We start from the raw sequence: 20,214 nt of genomic DNA, 5'->3' as shown, positions 1-20,214 counted from the left end.
CCTGGGGCCTGCCCCGCCCGCTGCCCCGCGGCGCGCAGGTGGACTTCGGCGCGTCCCGTCCCCTGCTTCGCCCCTTATTTAGTGCCGCGAGGTCCCTGGGGCGCCGGGTGGCAGTGGCTTTTTGCCTCGGGGGGGGGGGGCGAATTCTGACTCTTTGTGGTGACAGGAAGTTGGAAAATGAAAGTACAGTAATTCAGTGCTTACCCAGGCCGCGTGAGTTTGCGGCTCTTCCCCGGACTTTGATCTGCTCCGGGGCACACGGTCACCCTAGTCTCTGCCTCTCCCCAAGTTCGCTATTCATCCGGTGTCAAGTTTCATTTCTTTTTCTACTTGTCTCCCGCGAGCCCCCTGCCCCCTTTACTTTCCGCTTAATGTACAGCTGCGTCGAGGCTGGTCGTTTCTAGGTTCCTGGGAGGGTCAATCGGAAACGCCTTTGGGGGGGGGGGGGCGGGCTATTAAGTGGCCTCGGCAGGAATAAGGGGTATTGTTGACTGAACTAGTCAAAGGATACACAGTTGACTTTTCCCCCGGATGTTGCTGTTTGAAGTTTAGGGCATTCACCTGAAGACTCTGGAGTCTTGCTCCTTATCTCGACAATTTCATCTCTTTGCAGTCTGCGAGCCACCACCCCGCTACGTGGAAGACTCGGTGCTTTAATATTTAGGACTGTCAGCGGTGTTTTCGTTAACATGTAGCTGTGATTCAGTTTCCCACCCCTTCACCACCCCTTCCCCGTCAGGAATTCCTTTCTCCCTGCATGAGTGAAATTCATTATGTTCTTAGGGAAATACTGCCCTTCGAGTTTTACCACAATGTAGCTATAATTTTACTATTGTTTTAATATAGGGTACAGTTAAGAGACTCCTGATTATTTTTCAACGGTGATGATTTTGATTCAAAACAAGTCTTGTTACATTTCATAATTTGGTTTTGTTTTATTTAAGCAGCACGCTGAATTTGGAGGCCTTTATTATTTGGGTTTTGGCTGCTGTTTCTGAAAAATAGTCGGGCTGTGGGTCACCGCAGCAACTGGACTATGTGTATTATAAACATGTTTAGGGTGGAAAAAGTTTCATTTACTGGAGACTTCCTTTCCCTAATAGGTTATGTCAACATACCTTATTTCAGCTTAGCATAGGGATAGAGCTACCTTTCAAGTGTCAAGGTAGAATCAATTATGTTTTCAGCATTAACTCCTCAAAAATCAGTTCTTTGATTTGCAACACATATTTCTTTCCCTCATCAGACTTCTGAAGAACTCTTTTAAAATTGTCATTTTAGAAAACGTGGGTTTTCCTGTGAAGGAAAGTAAAGGTTTTTATTGATAAGTAGCTAGAATAAAAGTATTTGTATTTTTTGTTTTTTTCGTTTCACGTTTTTAATTGTCTTCTGGATTTTTTTTTTTCCTTTTCGTTCTTTTTTATGGCTGAGGAAATCATTGAATTTCATATCAGTAGCACACGTTTAGGAACTAAAATGAAGAGGCTCAACCTGACTGTATACCCAGAGGTTCACCAACTTTTCAGTCAAAGAGTATAACCTGTTGTTAAAATTGAATGAAGAAAATACTCCTTTAAGGTACCCACTGGAGATGTCCATTTTATATCTTTGTTAGTTTTTGGGAAAAGACAGTTCTTTTCCAGTACTTCATTCCAAAACCACAAGGCCCTTTTTCTTTGATTCTCAACAACCTCCTCTCCCGGAGGCGCTGCTGAGCCCTAAAGAAGCCTCAGCGTTTCCCAGGGCAGCTAAGTTCGGCCTGAAGTAGCGCCCACCAGCACTTGACTCTGTCCGTGTCCTGGCCCCTTAGTAACCAGCTTGGGAAGATGGAAGTTGGAAAATGTACCCCGAGCCCCTTTGGGAGCCTCTGTACTTTCCGGAGCCTCCCCTCCGCTCAGGACGGCACCTGTGTGCTCTTGGTGGAGATGTGGATGGTTATATGTGTCTTTGTGTGCATATCTTAGTCGCTGTTAACCGGTAGGGTCCATGCATTGTCTATGTGATAGGTATTAATATTCTAGGATTACGTTTGGGAATTTTTCCAAAAACAAATTAGAGGTACCAAATTTGTGATTGTTTTGAGATTCAGTTCTCTTTTTTCCCTTCCCTGTCTCCCCTCCTCCCCTTTCCCTTTTGGTGTTCTCTCTTCCTCTCTCTCTCTCTCTCTCTCTCTCTCTCTCTCTCTCTCACACACACACACACACGCCCACATCCCAACCCCATAAGCATTATTGATATGAAGATGATGTCTGGAAATATGGAGACAGTTCTTTGGTTAAGCTAAAAATTTATTAGAAAGTACTTTGAACAGGTTTAGACTGAAAAAAAATCATTTAGGTGTTAAACATATGTAATTAAAAGCCATAAACAGGCATCATTATCTCTGGTAAATTGAGAGAAACGATACCCCCCCCCCCCATACTTGATGGATCATAATGTAAAACCACTTTTTAAAAATTTTATTATTATTATTTATTTTTAATGTTTAATTTTGAGAGAGAGAGAGAGAGCGCATCAGTGAAGGAGGGACAGAGAGAGGGAGACACAGAATCCAAAGCAGGCTCCAGGCTCTGAGCTGTCAGTGTAGAGTCTGATGCAGGGCTTGAACTCATGGACCGTGAGATCATGACCTGAGCCAAAGTCGGACGCTTAACTGACTGAGCCACCCAGGCGCCCCTAATTTTTATTTTTTAAAGTTTATTTATTTTGAGAGAAAGAGAGGGAGAGAGGGAGAGAGAGAATCCCAAGCAGGCTGCACACTGTCAGTGTAGAGCCTGACAATTCATGGGCCTAAACCCATGAACCGTGAGATCATGACCTGAGCTGAGATCGAGAATTGGACAGTTAACTGACTAAGCAGCCAGGTGCCCCTAAAACTACCTTTTCAACTCAGTTTAAGTGAGGCCATGGCAGAGATTAGCGGACATGGTTACTTAATATTAAAGTTGCACTTCATAGTTCTAGGCTATTGTCACTTAGTGTTTAATATGTAATACTTCTTTATACCCAGCTGCTGGCAGGAATGCTGTTATGCATCCAGGGAGTGGTTTCCCTGGTGAACAGAGTGTGACTCTGATGGAAGACTTGGACTCACGGCCTCAGCTTCTCCATTCACTGTGACTGGGGACATCTCCTGCTTTCTGTTCTTTCTTATTTTCCCATCTCTGCTTTTGGATGACCATATCTGCACAGCCGGCTTCAAAGGGACGAGTGAGGATTATTGGAAGACATTTTTGAGTGTCTCAGAAAAGTTAGGGAAACCCAGAAATCTTCCACTTCGGTTTCTCCTGCCTTTTTTGGGAGCGGAAATAGTTGACCCTTAAGGACCCTATCCTTTGTGAGTTACATACACGTTGTTAGAATTAGGCTTCTGAGGCCCGTGCTTTTGTAATGTTTGTAGTGTTTTTAACATCTTTGAGATAAAATTCATCTACTGAAGTTGTACAAGACAGCGGTTTTAGTGTGTTCAGGGAGTTGTGTGTAACCACCATTGCAGTCTTTTATTTATATCATCCCATAAGCAGTCACTCCCCATTCTTCTCTCCACCCAGCTCCTGGCAACCTCTGATCTACATTGTGTCTGATACATTTGCCTCTTCTGAACATTTCATATAAATCGAAATAAAATATGTGGCCTTTGTGGCTGGTGTCTTTCACTTAACACAATGTTTTCAAGGTTTGTCCATGTTGTAGCATGTACCGGTACTAAAGTCTGTTTTTTGGTTTTTTTTTTTTAACGTTTATTTATTTTTGAGACAGAGAGAGACAGAGCATGAATGGGGGAGGGTCAGAGAGAGGGAGACACAGAATCCGAAACAGGCTCCGGGCTCCGAGCTGTCAGCACAGAGCCCGACGCGGGGCTTGAACTCACGGACCGTGAGATCATGACCTGAGCCGAAGTCAGCCGCTCAACCGACTGAACCACCCAGGCTCCCCCCGCCCCCGTTTTTTTTTTTTTTTTAATGTTTATTTATTTTTGACACAGAGAGAGACAGAGCATGAACAGGGGAGGGGCAGAGAGGGAGACACAGAATCAGAAGCAGGCTCCAGGCTCTGAGCCATCAGCCCAGAGCCTGACGCGGGGCTCAAAATCACGGACCGCGAGATTGTGACCTGAGCTGAAGTCGGGCACTTAACCGACGGAACCACCCAGGCGCCCCTAAAGTCTGTTTTTTTTTACGGCTGAATAATATTCCAGTAGTCACACCACATTTTGCTTGTCCATTCATCATCAATTGATGGACATTTGAGTTGTTTCTACTTTTTGGATATTCTAGAATGATGCTGCTGTGACCATTCCTGTGCAAGTGTGTCTGTTGGACATGTATTTTCGGTTGTCTTGGGTATATACCTAGGAGCCGAATAGCTGGATCGTATTTCTGTTTAGCATTTTGAGGAAGTATCACAGTTTTCCAAAGTGGCTATCCCGTTTTACATTCCTACCAGCAATGCATGAGGGTTTCACTCTTGACACATCCTAGCCAATACTTGTTATTGTCCGTCTTATTGATTATAGCCATCCTAGTAGGAGTGGCGTGGTATCTTACATGGTTTTGATTTTCAGTTCCCTAATAACTAATGTTGAGGATCTTTTCATGAGCTTATTGTCAATTTGTCTTTTTTAAAAAAATTATTCTTTGTACGCTTTTTTAAAAATGTTCAGTTTTGAGAGTGACAGAGACAGAGCACAAGTGTGGGAGGGGCAGAGAGAAAGGGAGACACCGAATCTGAAGCAGACTCCAGGCCCTGAGCTGTCAGCACAGAGCCAGATGCACGCTGGCACTCTTTAACTGCGACATCATGACCTGAGCCGAAGTCGGTGCTTTAATCGACTGAGCCACCCAGGTGCCCTAGTTTGTGTGTCGTCTTTGAAGAAATGTCTTTGCACCTTCCTTCACTTCTTTTTTTTTTTTTTTTCATTGTAAGAAGTCTTTATATATTTCTGATACAAGCCTCTTACTTGAAAATATTTTCTCCCATTCTGAGGATTGTCTTTTCACCTGACAATATTGTTTGCAGCTCAAAAGTTTTACATTTTGATGTCAACCAAATTACCTATTTTTGTAGTATTTTAATGGAATTGATTTAATTTGTTTTCAAGTCTTATTTTGGTCCATTGAGATCTCATTCCTAGATAAAGAAAGGAAGGGTTTTTGTTTTTGTTTTCTTGTGCATGGATAGTTCAGTTACGGGCTTCTTAGGATGTGCTATATATATATACAGTGCTTCTTAGGACGGCAGAGTTTCTGCCATAAAGAATTCTTCCTAATGGGAATCTTGAAGTTCTGTGAAGAAAATAACTCTGTGAGGACATTTCCTTGCAGCTCTGTTGCCTAAACCAGTGGTATCCACTGGGACGATTTTGTCTCCCAGGAGAACATCTGGCAATGGCCGGAGACATGTTTGATTGTCACAACCGGTCAGGAGGTGCTACTGGCATCTAGTGAGTTAAACTCACTGTCCTAGTGCACAGGACAGCCTCCAGGAACAAAGAATTATCTGGCCCGAACAATAGAGCCAAAGCTGAGAAACTCTGGCCGAAACAGGGAAATCCTGAAACCTGAGATATTGAAAGATTTTTAATTTCATGTCTTGAGAATCACATAACGGCTACTAATCAAATGAAAGAGGATGTGTGGTGGTGCCTGGCAGACTCAGTTGGTACAGCATGCGACTCTTGATCTCAGGGCTGTGAGTTCAAGCCCCACGTTGGGCGTAGAGCCTACTTTAAAAAAAAAAAAAAGTAATTTATGCAGATGGAAGCTCTGTGGGCAGAATGGTGATAGAACTTGTCAAATAAATCCGGGAGCATTTTGTTGAATTTTCAGTGCTGCCAATTTAAATGTAAATTAATTTATGAGAACGGAAACTGTTTGGAGGAGAAAGGCCAATGGAGCACAGGTAGATTATTCCCTATATCTTTGGGCCACTGTGACACACACACACACACCACACACACATCCTGGCAGATAAACCAACTGAGTTGATTTGTATAGATGCTGAAAGGGTGGTCTCAGAGGATAGGAGGAGATTTTCAGTTAAAACGTAGTGGCAGTGGTCCTCTGGTGACTGGCCGTCATCCGAGACCGCTCCCGGGACTTAAAGAACTCACTTTATCTCCCAGCAAGACTTTTCTTAAGCAGTGTGGCATGCTTCCGAGTTTGGTCTCTAGATCCAGATTGCCTGGGTTTAAACATCAGCTCCACCAATTACCTGTGCAGCCTCGGACAAGGAGTGACTTGACTCTTTCTGAATCAGTGGTTTCAAATGTAAAACGAGGCCGCAGTAGTATGTCTTGTAGGATTATTGGGGGAATGCTATGAAATAATACATTTAGAGCACAGCGCCTGGCATAGGGTGTTATGGGAGTGGTGGCTGTTAATACCATCGTGTGTCTTCCCTGTCTGCCTCTTTTCAGCTCACTGCTATGGACAGTGCTATCACCCTGTGGCAGTTCCTCCTTCAGCTCCTACAGGAGCCTCAGAACAAGCACATGATCAGCTGGACGTCTAATGATGGGGAGTTCAAGCTTTTGCAGGCAGAAGAGGTGGCTCGTCTCTGGGGGATTCGTAAGAACAAGCCTAACATGAATTACGACAAACTCAGCCGAGCCCTCCGATACTATTATGTAAAGGTAATACGCATCCACCTCAGAATAAGACGTGTTCCTCTCTTCTGTTGAGGTTATGAAACTACTCATGTCCTGGTTAATTTCAAATTCTTTTAAATCGAGGCATAATTGAGCTACAGCATTATATTCGCTTGAGGTGTGCAACATAACGATTCGATGTTTGTGTACGTTGCAAAACGATCACAGACTGCCTTGGATTATTTTGATCCAGTTTATTTGATAACTTCAGCAGTGTGGAATTGGGATGAAATGTGTAAGTGTGCCAGCTCTATTTCTGCAGAGTTCCACTCCTCGTACATATTTTGTTCCTAATTACAGTCATCTTTAAAGGAAAAATGAGCACAGGGTTGGAATAAGGAGCAGAAAATAGGAGATTTCAGGGCTAAAAGAAACATTCTTGTGTATATCATGACTTAAAAATTGTCACACATATGCTTGTGTTTTAGCTTTATTTACTTTTTGCTTTTTAATTTAACCCAGGGAACACAAATACTTTAAAGAATAGCTGTTAGTGCACAGATTTGGTTTCTTAGTTAACATTTATTTTTTGTTTAATTTCTTACTTTGAATACGTTCTTGGGCACTGAGGTACAATAAGTGGCTCAAATGGATAGAGTTGGAATGAGAAGCTGAGATCTTAATTTGTTTCGCTCTGAAGAGCTTGATCTTAACCAGTTTTTCTGTCTGTCTAAGAAACAACTGGGACTTCAGAACGAAGTGGAAACTTCAGCAGAAGTAACGTTCTGTTCCTTTTCGCTTCTTCAGGATGCGTATGGCTTGTACCTTTGGAACTATTTGAGGTTGCAGTTCAGTGATTTTTGACTTAATGCCGATATTTGGTTGAGAGTGTTAAGCAATTGAAATCTCCCTTTTACGTAACATACTGGTTCAGTTGTTAATGAGACACTTAAACACTCAACTTGGGCTCCACGGTGGTAGGAACTGCCTTTGGTGTGGCTAGATAAACATAGATGATTTTGAAGCTCTTCGGTAAACTACTTGCCAAATAGAGTCTGTTATTAGGTCGGCTTTTTCATGAGCTGTGGGAGGTAAGTTTATGAGAAAGTGTAAGAATGCTTATTTTGTTTATCTACAGAATATCATTAAAAAAGTGAATGGTCAGAAGTTTGTGTACAAGTTTGTCTCTTACCCAGAGATCTTGAAAATGGACCCAATGACAGTGGGCAGGATTGAGGGAGACGGGGAAGCCGTAGGCTGCGGCGAAGTCACCAGCAGCTGCAGAGATGCGGAGAGCGGGGGCAGGGAGAGGCCGCCTCAGCCTGGCGCCAGGACCTCCAGCCGCAACGACTACATACACTCCGGCTTGTACTCCTCCTTTACCCTCAACTCTTTGAACTCCTCCAACAAGAGGCTTTTCAAACCGATCAAGCTCGAGAACCCAGCTGAGAAGTTGGCGGAGAAGAAGCCTCCTCGGGAGCCAACGCCGTCTGTCATCAAATTCGTAACAACGCCTTCCAAGAAGCTACCAGTTGAACCCGTGGCCGCCGTCCTGTCGGCCGGCCCAAGCCTTTCTCCATCCTCAGAAGAAACTCTCCAAGCGTTGGAGACTTTGGCTTCCCCCAAACTGCCTTCCCTGGAAGCCCCGACCTCCGCCTGCAGCGTAACAACCGCGTTTGCCACCCCACCTGTTGCGTCCGCACCGCCTCCTGTGCAGGAGCCTCCTGGGACGCCTTCGCCGCCGCTGAGCCCCAACCCTGACCTTGACACAGACATCGACTCGGTGGCTTCTCAGCCCATGGAACTTCCAGAGAACTTGTCGCTGGAGCCTAAAGACCAGGATTCAGCTTTGCTGGAAAAGGACAAAACAAGGAATTCCTCGAGATCCAAGAAACCCAAAGGGTTAGAGCTGGCACCCATCCTCGTGATCACGGGCAGCGACCCGAGCCCGCTGGGAATATTGAGCCCGTCTCTCCCCACGGCTTCTCTCACGCCAGCGCTGTTCTCCCAGGTAACTGACCCCTTCTTTTTAGCGCCACCGACTCACCTTTTTAAACAAATCCCGAATTTATAACATCAGGTTCTCCTGCTGCTATTTAGGTTTGTCTTAGAAAAGTTAGCTGTGACCCTGTGAAAGTCACCCCGTTCCTCACCCAGTCAGGATCGCTGCAGTGAAAGGTTTGGAGTCGTGTTGTGAAGGATTCATGGTCTCTGCAAGTAGATGAATATTTTCCAACTTCCTCCTAAAGCAACTACTCTCTCTCTCTCTTTTTTTTTTGGTCTTATAGAACTGGTTGTTATCTTATAAAATAACAGTGATAACCTCAAAAGCTGGAAAACAGTAAATTCTGAGAAACGTGAGAACAACTCGTGTGATGTTGAGTAACAAGTGTGCACAGTTACATTAGCCATTTCTTCACTTGCTTGTCTCCAGTCACCTCTCCCGAAACCTTAAATACATGACTCCCAGACTGCCCGTTACTAAGGGGAACCGTGTTTGTGACTTAGTTACCTGTTACTTCTCCCTACTTGACCAGATTGGTTTCTGTATTTGGGAAAGACCCTACAAAAGACAGGTGAGAAGATATTTTGACCTTTCTTAGCAAGTACAAATAATTTCTGAGCTTTCCCTCATGATAAAATTTTGGAGAGATTTGGGGCAGAGACTAGGACAATATTTGGGTTCAGGGCTGCTGGTGTATTGTTACAAGGTTGAGACAGTCCTCAGTGACCGTTGCTGTCTTGTGTGTTGCAGACGCCCATCTTACTGACGCCGAGCCCCCTGCTCTCCAGTATCCACTTCTGGAGCACTCTCAGCCCTGTTGCTCCCCTGAGTCCAGCCAGGCTGCAAGGTGCTAACACACTCTTCCAGGTAAAACACCCACAGGTCTGTCTCTTGCACTTGGGGCCTGGTCCACGAAGAGTGGGGCCAGAAGGCAGTGTCTTCACCCTTTGGTTTCATCGTTATAAAACTTGTGTTTAACAAACATGCCTTCCAAGTGTTGATTTTCTAGCCAGCGAACAGCTCCGACAAATACAGCCAACGTCTCCTTTCCGTTGTTCGCTGTGACGTACGTTCGAGTTAGACCAGGGATTGTTCGGTACTGTAGATTTTGAACCTACCCGATTTCCTTTCCTTGTCATTAAAAAGAATTTTATTTTTTTACATTTATTTATTTTTGAGAGACAGAGTGAGACGGAGCACAAGTGGGGGAGGGGCAGAGCGAGAAGGAGACACAGAATGTGAAGCAGGCTCCAGGCTCTGAGCAAGCATTCACAGAGGCTGACGTGGGGCTCGAACCCACAAACTGAGATCATGACTTGAGCTGAAGTCAGTACTTAACCAACTGAGCGACCCAGGCGCCCCTCCTTGTCATTTTATTTTATTTTATTTTATTTATTTATTTTTTTTTTTTAATTTTTTTTTAACGTTTATTTATTTTTGAGACAGAGAGAGAGCATGAACAGGGGAGGGGCAGAGAGAGAGGGAGACACAGAATCTGAAACAGGCTCCAGGCTCTGAGCAGTCAGCACAGAGCCTGATGCGGGGCTCGAACTCACGGACCACGAGATCAGGACCTCAGCCGAAGTCGGCCGCTTAACCGACCGAGCCACCCAGGCGCCCCAGCTCCTTGTCATTTTAAATGCTAGAAATCTCTCTCTTTTTTTTTTTTTTTAAAAGAAGAAAATATACACGTGTGTGTGTGTGTGTGTGTGTGTGTATTTGCAGGAGGATCTGCACGTAGCTTTTCTCTTTTACCTGAGGCTTTTTTTTTTTTTTTTTACCTGAGGCTTTTTAAAAGAGAAAAATTTTGAGTATAGTTTATCAAATACGCCCATTTCTCATTCATTTAGAATTGATATTTATCAACATTTTAAATACATATTTTAAAAAATGGATGTTGTGGGGCGCCTGGGTGGCTCAGTCAGTTAAGCGTCTGACTTCCGCTCAGGTCATGATCTCGCGGTTCATGAGTTCGAGCCCCGTGTCAGGCCTGTGCTGACAGCTCAGAGCCTGGAGCCGGCTTTGGATTCTGTGTCTCCCTCTCTCTCTGCCCCTCCCCTGCTCATGCTCTATCTCTCTCTGTCTCAAAAATAAATAAAACACTAAAAAAATCTTTAAAAAAAAGAAATGGATATTGTGTTATCCCTTAGCCAAGATCGTAGGAAAGGTCTTACAGCTCTTAACCATCATTTTGCCTCAGACACCTAGACTTTTTAACTCCTAGAGTTTATTTTGGTTGATTCATTCACTTATTTAGGGGAGACTCCTTGGGAGATTTTGTTATATTTTGTAATTTAACTTTTCATTTGTTCTTCTGGAAATGAAATGGTAAGGAAAAAAGAAAATTAAAAATCTTCCTACTTCTGCATTTTTTATTTTGTAAAACATTCTAAGTTATTGACTAGAAAGCGTTGAGAATTTTTCATATTTTATTTTTATGTTTTTCTTTGCCTCTCACAGATAATTGAGTTAGAGAGTGACCAGAGACCTCAGGCAAAGCTACAGTGCTCATGTGGCTTCAGCCCGGACTCTCCCTATAGAACTGGTCTTAGAATACATGATGGGGAAGGCTCTTCTAGAATGAATACGTCTAACTATTTACACAAGTTGTAGAGTTCATAGATGGGCATCTCTTTCCGGACCTCTTTTTGACAGTCTGCAGTTTGTTTTATAATTGAATTGTACTCTGTCGTGCGTGTCGTCACTTACTGAACTTTTTAAAACTTTCATATGAAGTTAAATGTAAACCTGTATACCTTTGGCTATAAGGGAGGGCCTCATAGGTTTGTTCCTTCCTTCAAGGTAGGCTGGAGACTGTAATATGTAACATGTAGGACGAACAGTTTTTTTCTTTAAAGTTTCTGCTGTGACATCATGTTCTTCCATGATAAATGGTTACTACCTTTGTCCTGTGAGCCACTGCAGGTGGCTTTCATTTTCTGCCTCCGGGAATGTAGCAGGGACAGAAAATGAAAGTTGGGGTTGAGTAATAGGATGATAATGTGTTTTTGTTTTCTTTCTCAGTTTCCTTCTGTACTGAACAGTCATGGACCGTTCACTGTGTCTGGCCTGGATGGACCACCCACCCCTGGCCCATTTTCCCCAGATCTACAGAAAACATAACCTATGCACTTGTGGAATGAGAGAACCAAGGAGTAAAGAAACAGAAAGACATTCAACATGATTACATTTGAAGTGAGCGATTAATAGTTCTACAATGCTGATAATAGACTATTGTGATTTTTGCCATTCCCCATTGAAATGCCTTTCTGAGATTCCCTTTGACTATGACTCAAGTTGGACTGTATATAAAAATGCCTTAATTGGAGTCTAAACTCCACCTCCCTCCCCCTTGCCCTCTCCCTCCGTAACTCCTCCTTTTCCTTCCCTCCCTCCTTCCTTACTTCCTTTCCTCCCTACCTCCCTACCTCCTTCCCTCCCTCCTGAATATTTTGAGCTTTGTGTTTAAAGAAATTTTTGGTGGGGTTTAGCAGTTAGCCATGCTTTGTAGGAGCAGTTAAGAACAAAGTTATTCCTTCTGCCTTATTGGGACCCTTTGGCCAGGAAAACATTTATGCTTTGAGTATATTAGTTGAAGAAATGTTAAATGCAGTTGGCCATATCTTTAGGACTAAGTGTGTTCTGTTGAAAGACTAAAAGTGAGCTATGTATGAGCAGTGAAGGAAAAGGATTCCTTCCTGTTCACACCAAGTAAGATTAGAGCAGTACTGTTGGGGAGATTCTGCTTTGCCGTGAACTATAACATGTGTAAGCAGTCCACAGCAAGGCATCTTATTACCTGTATCAGGGTGGGTCTCTTAACCGTGTGTGTGATCTTGTCTGAACCTGTGAACAGCATGGAGCCTGGTCTGTTTCAGCGTAGGAAGATTTTTAAACGTGGGGTTTACGACCACATTTTGCAACAACCGGTGAGAATAGGGGACCCGCTCTCTAGCACAGAAATGTCTGCTCGCTGGGTGGTATAATTACACACCCGTGATATGTACAGGATGGTAAGTGATGGCTTTTAGGATGGACCTGGGTTGTGAAATCTCGAGGCATCTCTGAGTAAAACATTCAGTTGAATAACTTGAAACCACATGTGGGGCTTTCTTTCCCAGTTAGAAGATACTTTTTCTTTTCTGTTCACTGCATATTTTATCTTTTAAATTTCAGGTTGTTAGGGGTCGTGATCGTTTTAAAGATGTCATTAGGCAGATGAAAAGCAAAGTGAAGCCTCCAAGTCTATAGTGAGGTAAAGATGTTATGTCTTTGAAAAAAAGTTTTTTTATTAGAGAGCAGCAGAATTTGTTTGGAAACGCTCATGTACAGGGATTGGATTGTTCACAGTAGTAGCGAAAAACGTAGGCCTTCATCTCTACGTTACCACATTTATAAAGTATTGTCATATGGTACTCAGCCCCAGGTGGAGACAGATTTGTGGATAGTCCAAGCTGAATTGATAACCAACATCACAGTGGAATCTTTGGGAAGACGTGGCTCTTAAAGCCTAGGATTAGATTATATGCCACGACCAGCACTACAACACTGCCCGTTAGGAACCTCATCTTTTAACCCTAGAAGTAGATCTGTAATGGAGTCCCAAACCAAATGGAATGAGGGAGTACGGTTTTGAGGGCTCCAAACGACACTGACAGGAACCAGCATCTTCCAGATGTAGAATGTTCACTTTAAATATGTTTCTGTACAGTGTGGAGAAGCTACAGTGTGAGACATGCCTGTTAGTTAGTAGTCAGGGAGGGACAACATTCAGGGAGCCGTCTTCACACCTGTCGTCTTGGGGACCCGTTCACTGGTTCGTCAGTGGCTGTCGGCTGAAAGGTGTGCTCCTGAGGTGCGCGACAGTTCTGGAGGCAATGTTCGGTAGCGATGGGGAGCGGACAGTGGACTTCTCTCCCACACGGAGTCGCTTCGTGGGCATGCTTCTTTGGAATCAGACCTCAGCAGCACTTTGGGATAGTTTTATTAGGTTCATGAATATTTTGTACATTAAATCTAAGTATTGATGGCTCGATTTAACTAGATATTTTAAATTTTGAAAGCACAAAAGTATTTTACCTTTTTGAATTAAAGGAGAAAAGCCATTGGTTGTTTTCATAGACAATATCTTTGATGACTAACTGTGTCAGCACAGGGGTGCCTGGGAACCAAGGGCACCATTAAAACTCAGTCAAAGCAGCTTCCTGGGAACCAGTGTTTGTGAGGCCTCTTGTCTATAAACCTACCCCGGAAGCCTCCGAGAGGTGCGGGCCTCAGGAGATGGATGATCTGCTTTCTCTTTGAGATCAACTGATGTGGAGAAGTGTGTGCATGTGCGTGCGTGTGCGTGTGTGTGTTTCCTTTTTCAAGTGAAAGTTTACAACCTCAGCTCAAGTGTATGAGGCAGACCATTCTGTTAGTAAACTACCTCCTTCCTGGAAGACTCTCAGCTTCATGTTTTTTTGAGCATTCGGTGTTCTTAGCATCCAAAGGTGACGTACCACTTAAGATCCATATTCACTGGGGAGACTTCTGTTGGGTATCTAGCTGGTATCCATCACAAGTCACTTTGCCAGGACGTTCGCTGGTGGGCAAAAGTAGCCTAAGTGAAGATAAGGGAGCAGGTTGAATGAGCTTTTGAGACATCTGTGGTTATCTTAGCTTTTCATCTGCTCTGGCCCGTATCTACTCATTTGTATGCTGGGAAATGTTTAACAACCAGGCTTTCTGAAGGGGAAAAAACAATCCTTCAATTGTAGCATTTGCTGATTCCCATGATTAAATTATTTCCCCTGTGGCTGATTTTAAGCTACTACCTTAGAGCTGAGAAGGGATGAACACAGTTGGCTCAAAGCCACACACTGAGCCAGCAAAGCGCCGCATTTATTCCATCCTAGGGTGGATTTTCACATAATTTCTAAAATGATTTTCTTCCTTGTTCATATGCTGATTTCTTAAAACACAAAATTAAAATCACATGGCTAGCTTCAGTAATCTTTTTTTTAATGGTTTGTCAATGCCTTTGTGAGGTTACATTCCTCATGGCGTATTTTGTGTGTTTTAACAAAGGTAGAAACTTCCATTGATTTTTAAAAATATGTACATGATGGAATAATCCAGAAACCCTCAAAAAAAGTCAATGTAAGCTATATAAGCAGAGATTTTTTTTTTCTTCAGATTTTGATGGGGAAACTAAGCCCATGAGCCCATGTGTGTGTGTATATACACACACATATATATACCTGTATACACACACATACATGTATGCATGTGTATATGTGTATATAATGAAAAAGGGTCCTGGATTTTTTTTTTTTTTTTTTAAACTGGAAGAATTCTTTGATGATTTGCATACTGTATGAGAGATCAAAACAGGCATGACTGTTGAATCCAATCACCGGGCACAATTTCTAGTTTTCTCCATACTGTGCGACTCAGACGTGGAGGGGAAAGTAAATAAATAAAAAGGTGTGGGATTCTGTGGCTGTAACTGCAGGCTATTGGTAACATCACTCCAGTTCCATTCAAACCTGTTGTGTGAGTTTTAGCCTCATAACTTTGTTTCATCCTGGTCTCAGAACAGGTGATAGGATTCTGAATTTCTTTTTTTTTTTTTTTTTTAATTTTTTTTTAATGTTTTTATTTATTTTTGAGACAGAGAGAGGCAGAACATGAGCAGGGGAGGGGCAGAGAGAGAGGGAGACACAGAATCCGAAGCAGGCTCCAGGCTCTGCGCTGTCAGCACAGAGCCCGACGCGGGGCTCGAACTCACGGACTGTGAGATCATGACCTGAGCCGAAGCCGGACGCTTAACCGACTGAACCACCCAGGCGCCCCTAGGATTCTGAATTTCTAAAGGCAGTTTTGTATGTTTCTGGGGAATTTAAGCACTAGAAGCACTCATTGCCATTTCAGAAAAGCAGTCTGCAGCCTTTTCGAACACACCTTGATCAGTAAAAGTTTTAAACACCGTATTTCCTACTGCGAAATCATACGTGTATAAGTGGAGTTGTATGCCACTGTAGGAAAGGCACATGTACGTTCTGAGATGTACACAAAAATAGGAATTAAGGATGGTCTGAACAGTAAATCTTGACTGGAAGTTGTACTGTTTTCTTCCCGCCCCAGTAGATGGTCTCACGCACCTTCTGGCAGCACGTGCTTTGCCTTAAAGACCACGGACTCGGGACACTGTTTCACTGCTTAATCTTGAAAATAAAACGTGGACACTTTTGTTGTGATATATGGAGAACTCCTTTACATATTTGATCTGATTTTCATGTAAAATCCCTAGAAGTTTGATTTGGAATTTTTCAGTAAAAGTTGTCTTCAGCTTCCTGAGATTTTATGTTAATTCTTTTTTGTAAATAACCCCATTACCAAATGTTTTCCAGAGCTTTGTGCATATTATTTTTGACAGCCTGTTGGCTCTTGTGTCTTCATACTAGATATGACTCTTTAATTTACTTTTATGTTACCAGCCTGCTTACAAACTTCTTCTGGCCTTATTAATACTGTATTTTACCAACAGATTTGGAATTATGTTAAGTTGCTTTATGCTAAAATAGATAATCACCCCCACTTTCTTGCTGCATTCATAGGCTTTGCTTTAAAAATTTTTTTTTAATGTTTTTATTTATTTTTTGAGAGAGACAGAGAGTGAGCTGGGGAGGGGCAGAGAGAGAGGGAGACACAGAATCTGAAGCAGGCTCCAGGCTCTGAGCTGTCAACACAGAGCCTGATGCGGAACTCGAACCCACGAACCATGAGATCATGACCTGAGCCAAAGTCAGACGCTTAACCGACTGAGCCACCGAGGCGCCCCTGTAAGCTTTGATTTTTTTAATTTGTTGGAACATTTCAGCATCTCTTGAAGAAATACTTTCCTTAATGGGTCTGTGCTATTTATCACTTACTTGTTATATATTTTAGTTGCCCATGCCAGAAATCTAGAATTGTGCTGAGGTGTGTAGACAAGGATGGAGACGGGTGCAGGTGTCTTTGTGCAGAAAGCTCCAAATGAATTCCCAAACCAATGGGAAAGTTAAAAAGACTACTCATGATGTATGTAGTCTGTTAGCTGAGGGCATGACAGAACATGTTCTTTCTAAAATGGAGCTGAGAAGTTAATTGTTTAAGCCATAGTAGGGAAGTGGAGGCCAACCATAATTACCTTTCTTTAGCAGGTAATCTGATTAGAGAATGGGTCCCATGAAAAATATTTCATTAATTATCTTCTTGCTTTGGGGTCAACAAATAGATGTTATTATTTTTAATGCTGCTAGCATTACCTGAAGCAGGGTGCCCTGTTATTCCTCTTAGGTCATCAGAATTCTGCTTACTGAAGTTTGAAGTTTTAATCTCAGAGCCTAGAATTCTTGTGGGTGGTAGTGTATTAAGCAAGAAAAAAAAAAGGCGGTTTGATTTCATTTCTCGTACTTGGTAGAACCTGTTAGCACAAAAGTCATGTTTTGACCTGTAAACAGAACAGTCTGAAAGGTGAGTTGTTGATGCGGTTTAAATGTTCCATTTGAAGCTGCCAGTTTCTTCAGGCTTTTCTGGGGGGGAAAAAAAAAAAAAAGTAAGTGCTAGATTGACAGCCTGCCGGAAAATGGCAATTGCTAGGATGCCGCCATTCGCACTGAGCGCTTGTGAAAGATAGAAGTCCAGAGTGGTTTGTGTGAGAGGGGAGATGTTGGCTTTCAGGCTTTCTGCAGAAACCAAGAAATTCAAGCTGTCGTTAACATCATTTTAAATGAAACCTTTAACAAGAAAACTCATGAGGGATACGATTAAACATGGTAAGGCTCTTGAACTCTAGTTTTTTTAGTGTAATACGTATCAGAAAGTTTTATGAGGTTTAAAATTTTATTTTGAAATGTGTAATTGGGGGACTGGAGCATTTCTTTTCAAATTCATTCTGGTTTATCGGCTGAGTACCGTGTGTGTGTGTGTGTGTGTGTGTGTGTAAACAAATCTGTCTTTCAGAGGGAACATATATTTTTCATCCTCTAGGATGGCTCCCAGGCTATTTTATACTAAAACTTAAAAAAAAAAATTGGCTGCACTTTGCAGTTGCCACTTTTAAAAAATTAATGCCTTGCACATTTCAGTTTTTTTAAATTCTTAGACTCATAGGCCTTAAAGAGTAATTGCTTGCCAACATTTTTAGAAATAGGAGGCTGCATGTGACATGCGGTGAACAAAGCCACGTTAACCCACTCGCTTGTGCACGTATCACTGCTCAAATACAGATGCCCTTTCCTAACATTTCTACACTATCACTTTTGTTATGTTGGGGTCTGAGTTTCTCAGAGAGGGGGTTTATACTAAGAGTAGTATTTCTAAAATACAGATTTGACCGTGAATTGGTAAAACAGTGGACGAGTTGTGGCTTTGTCGTCTAATTTATCCTTTCAGACTGTACATAATAAGCATTAGCAGAAACCTCAGAGTATCCCGGGCTGAATGTTCTTCTCAGCTTGCTCTGTTTCCCATCTCCTGAGGGCCCATTCTGAGTCTTGTCCCTCCAAGGATTATGAGCCGCGCTAGGACAGGCCTGGGATCCGGACAGGGTGGGCATGCCCTGCGGCTAGGCCAGAGCCGTAGCCAACGGAATCGTCCAAATATGCCCAGAATAGAGTTCATACTGGTATTAAGTCACTTGGCACTTTTGGGGGCACCATTATTAGCACTGTTTTGTTATTAATAACTGGAAGCACAATGGTAATTTTGATTCATTTCATCTTAAGGGTATGGAGGGTCAGAGAAGTAATGTCGATTTCTCGTTTATGTTTTCTGGAATTAAGACTCTTTGGAGAAGAGGTAAATGGATTACCTGGTGAGCCATTCTTTAAGGCTCTGTAAGGTATGCTCTTTTGGCTAGGATGTTTTAAAATCATTTACAAGCTTTTAATACTCTGCTTTGTGGAAACGTATGACTTTTTAAATGATTTGCAATTGATGGAGTACACTCAGCTTTGTAAACTATCCAATTACATGTTTCTTTTCTGTTTTATCGTTGTCGCTCATTGTCTGTTAGGCAGTGGGACGCAGTCCCTTCTAAGACATTTCATGGATTTTGTTTTTGAGGGCAGTTTTACCAGGGCCTGCATTACAGTCAGTGCTTATGTAAGAAGTAGCAATATCTTATCAACTTCCCTGTTCACTGTTAGTGAAATTAACTAATATGCATATATGTAAAGATAGAAATTAACACAATTGAGTTTTGGTCACTCATGGCCTATTTATTCGGTTTGGCCGTTTGATTTTCCTAATCACAGTTCTGTCGGTTTCTGCACTTTTGCCTTCTTGCAGTTTCACTGACCTCTGTGGGTAGGGAAGATTCAATGTGAAACTCAGTCCAGTCATTTTGCCACTGATAGCTTTGGTTTGAGGTGAATACAATTTTTGACCTGAAACTAGTTTTTTAGAATTATACCCTTTTTTTGGCCAGATAATCAAGTTGGTTTTTTAAAAAAGTGTATAACCTTGCATTTTGAAGAACAAACTAAGAATTTTCTATGAGTCCTAACTGGATCTTCAGGTGTGGACGTCACTTGACAATGGAATGTTATTAGATAGCGAACATTCGATTTTCATTCACCCAGTGTATAATGCAGAGGAAAAACATGTCTGCTGTGGCATTAACACCGGAGAGTTTTTTTTTTGTTTTTTTTGTTTTTTACATCAATGTCTTAATTCGGGCTGTGTGGTCATAACTTGTTGGGGTGTTTCCCTCCAACCCAGATCCACTTGGCTGAGAAGACAGTTCTGTCACTGTTTGTTTCCCTCTTGTTTATTGAAATCTATCGCTCACGATACCTAATATCCACCGCTTCTGTATAAATGGACCGTTTCTATGTGATGCAGGTGCACACCTACCCAAAGGAATGAATGACAGTTAGAGCAGCACTAGTGACTTGTTATAATTTCAGTATGATTTACGTTAGGGAGATCTTCAAAGTATTAACATTGCTTTTTTCTTCTTTTTCCTACAACAGCAACGGAAATGATGGTAACTGCTAACATTTATTGAAATTATACTGGTTGTTGGGGCAGCTGGAGAGAAGCTGCCTTGTCTTCTAGCTCAGCAGTGGGACTTAGCCTGTTGGGAAACAAAGGGGTGTTGTTTTAAGGTTGATTAGAATGACGGGAGCCAGAGTCTCGGATTCTAATTCTTGTGGCAAAGAACCTTCCCACAGAGCGTAGGTAGGTGAGGAAGAGGATGCGCTAGCACTTTGAGGGCTTTACGATATGCTGCTTTGAAAAGAGAAAAGGACCGTTGATACTCAGTGCATCTCCAGACATAGCAAGGGGTTGCTCTGATAACCAATCAGGTGATCGCTTTTTCTCTCTCACTTCAAGTTTTATGCAAAAGTTTTGTTACATTCTGTAATGGTGATATGTGTCTTTTTAGAAAGATGATATGTTAAAAACAACTATTTTTATGCAGGAACTGATAGAGGAATTTGCTTTGTATAATGGCAAGCTAGCTTTAAGAAAGCACCGTAGCAAATTTACTGAAGTCTGAAACTACATAGATATGTTAATAGATATATGTGCAACTAGATACGGACGACAATTGTATTTTTTTAAATAAATATTTTTAACAAAATGA

The 20,214-nt window shown here is 42.3% G+C and overlaps 1 protein-coding gene and 1 long non-coding RNA gene across 7 annotated transcripts in view; one reads left to right on the top strand and one right to left on the bottom strand.

Moving 5' to 3' along the window:
* The window catches only part of LOC132686466 (uncharacterized), a 9,359-nt gene extending 8,790 nt beyond the window's left edge, over positions 1–569 (bottom strand). For 2 of the 4 annotated variants that reach the window (XR_009613686.3, XR_009613684.3), the window contains exon 1: positions 205–569. This is a non-coding gene — a long non-coding RNA (uncharacterized LOC132686466). The remainder of the gene's footprint in view (positions 1–204) is intronic. The other 2 variants (XR_009613681.3, XR_009613682.3) reach the window with 2 other exon arrangements.
* ELK4 (ETS transcription factor ELK4) overlaps positions 1–20,214 on the top strand; it is a 27,711-nt gene extending 7,497 nt beyond the window's left edge. For 2 of the 3 annotated variants that reach the window (XM_060644282.3, XM_060644283.3), the window contains exons 2-5: positions 6,419–6,634; positions 7,728–8,600; positions 9,345–9,461; positions 11,619–20,214. In XM_060644282.3, the coding sequence (XP_060500265.1) occupies positions 6,419–6,634; positions 7,728–8,600; positions 9,345–9,461; positions 11,619–11,717 (1,305 nt within the window). In that variant the 3' untranslated portion in view covers positions 11,718–20,214. Of the gene's footprint in view, positions 1–1,352; positions 1,579–6,418; positions 6,635–7,727; positions 8,601–9,344; positions 9,462–11,618 lie in introns of those variants that run through there. The other variant, XM_060644285.3, reaches the window with a different exon arrangement.

The sequence above is a fragment of the Panthera onca genome, chromosome F1, assembly GCF_046562875.1.
Source record: "Panthera onca isolate mPanOnc1 chromosome F1, mPanOnc1 haplotype 2, whole genome shotgun sequence".
NCBI lineage: Eukaryota > Metazoa > Chordata > Mammalia > Carnivora > Felidae > Panthera > Panthera onca.
This window is presented reverse-complemented; position numbering and strand designations above follow the sequence as displayed.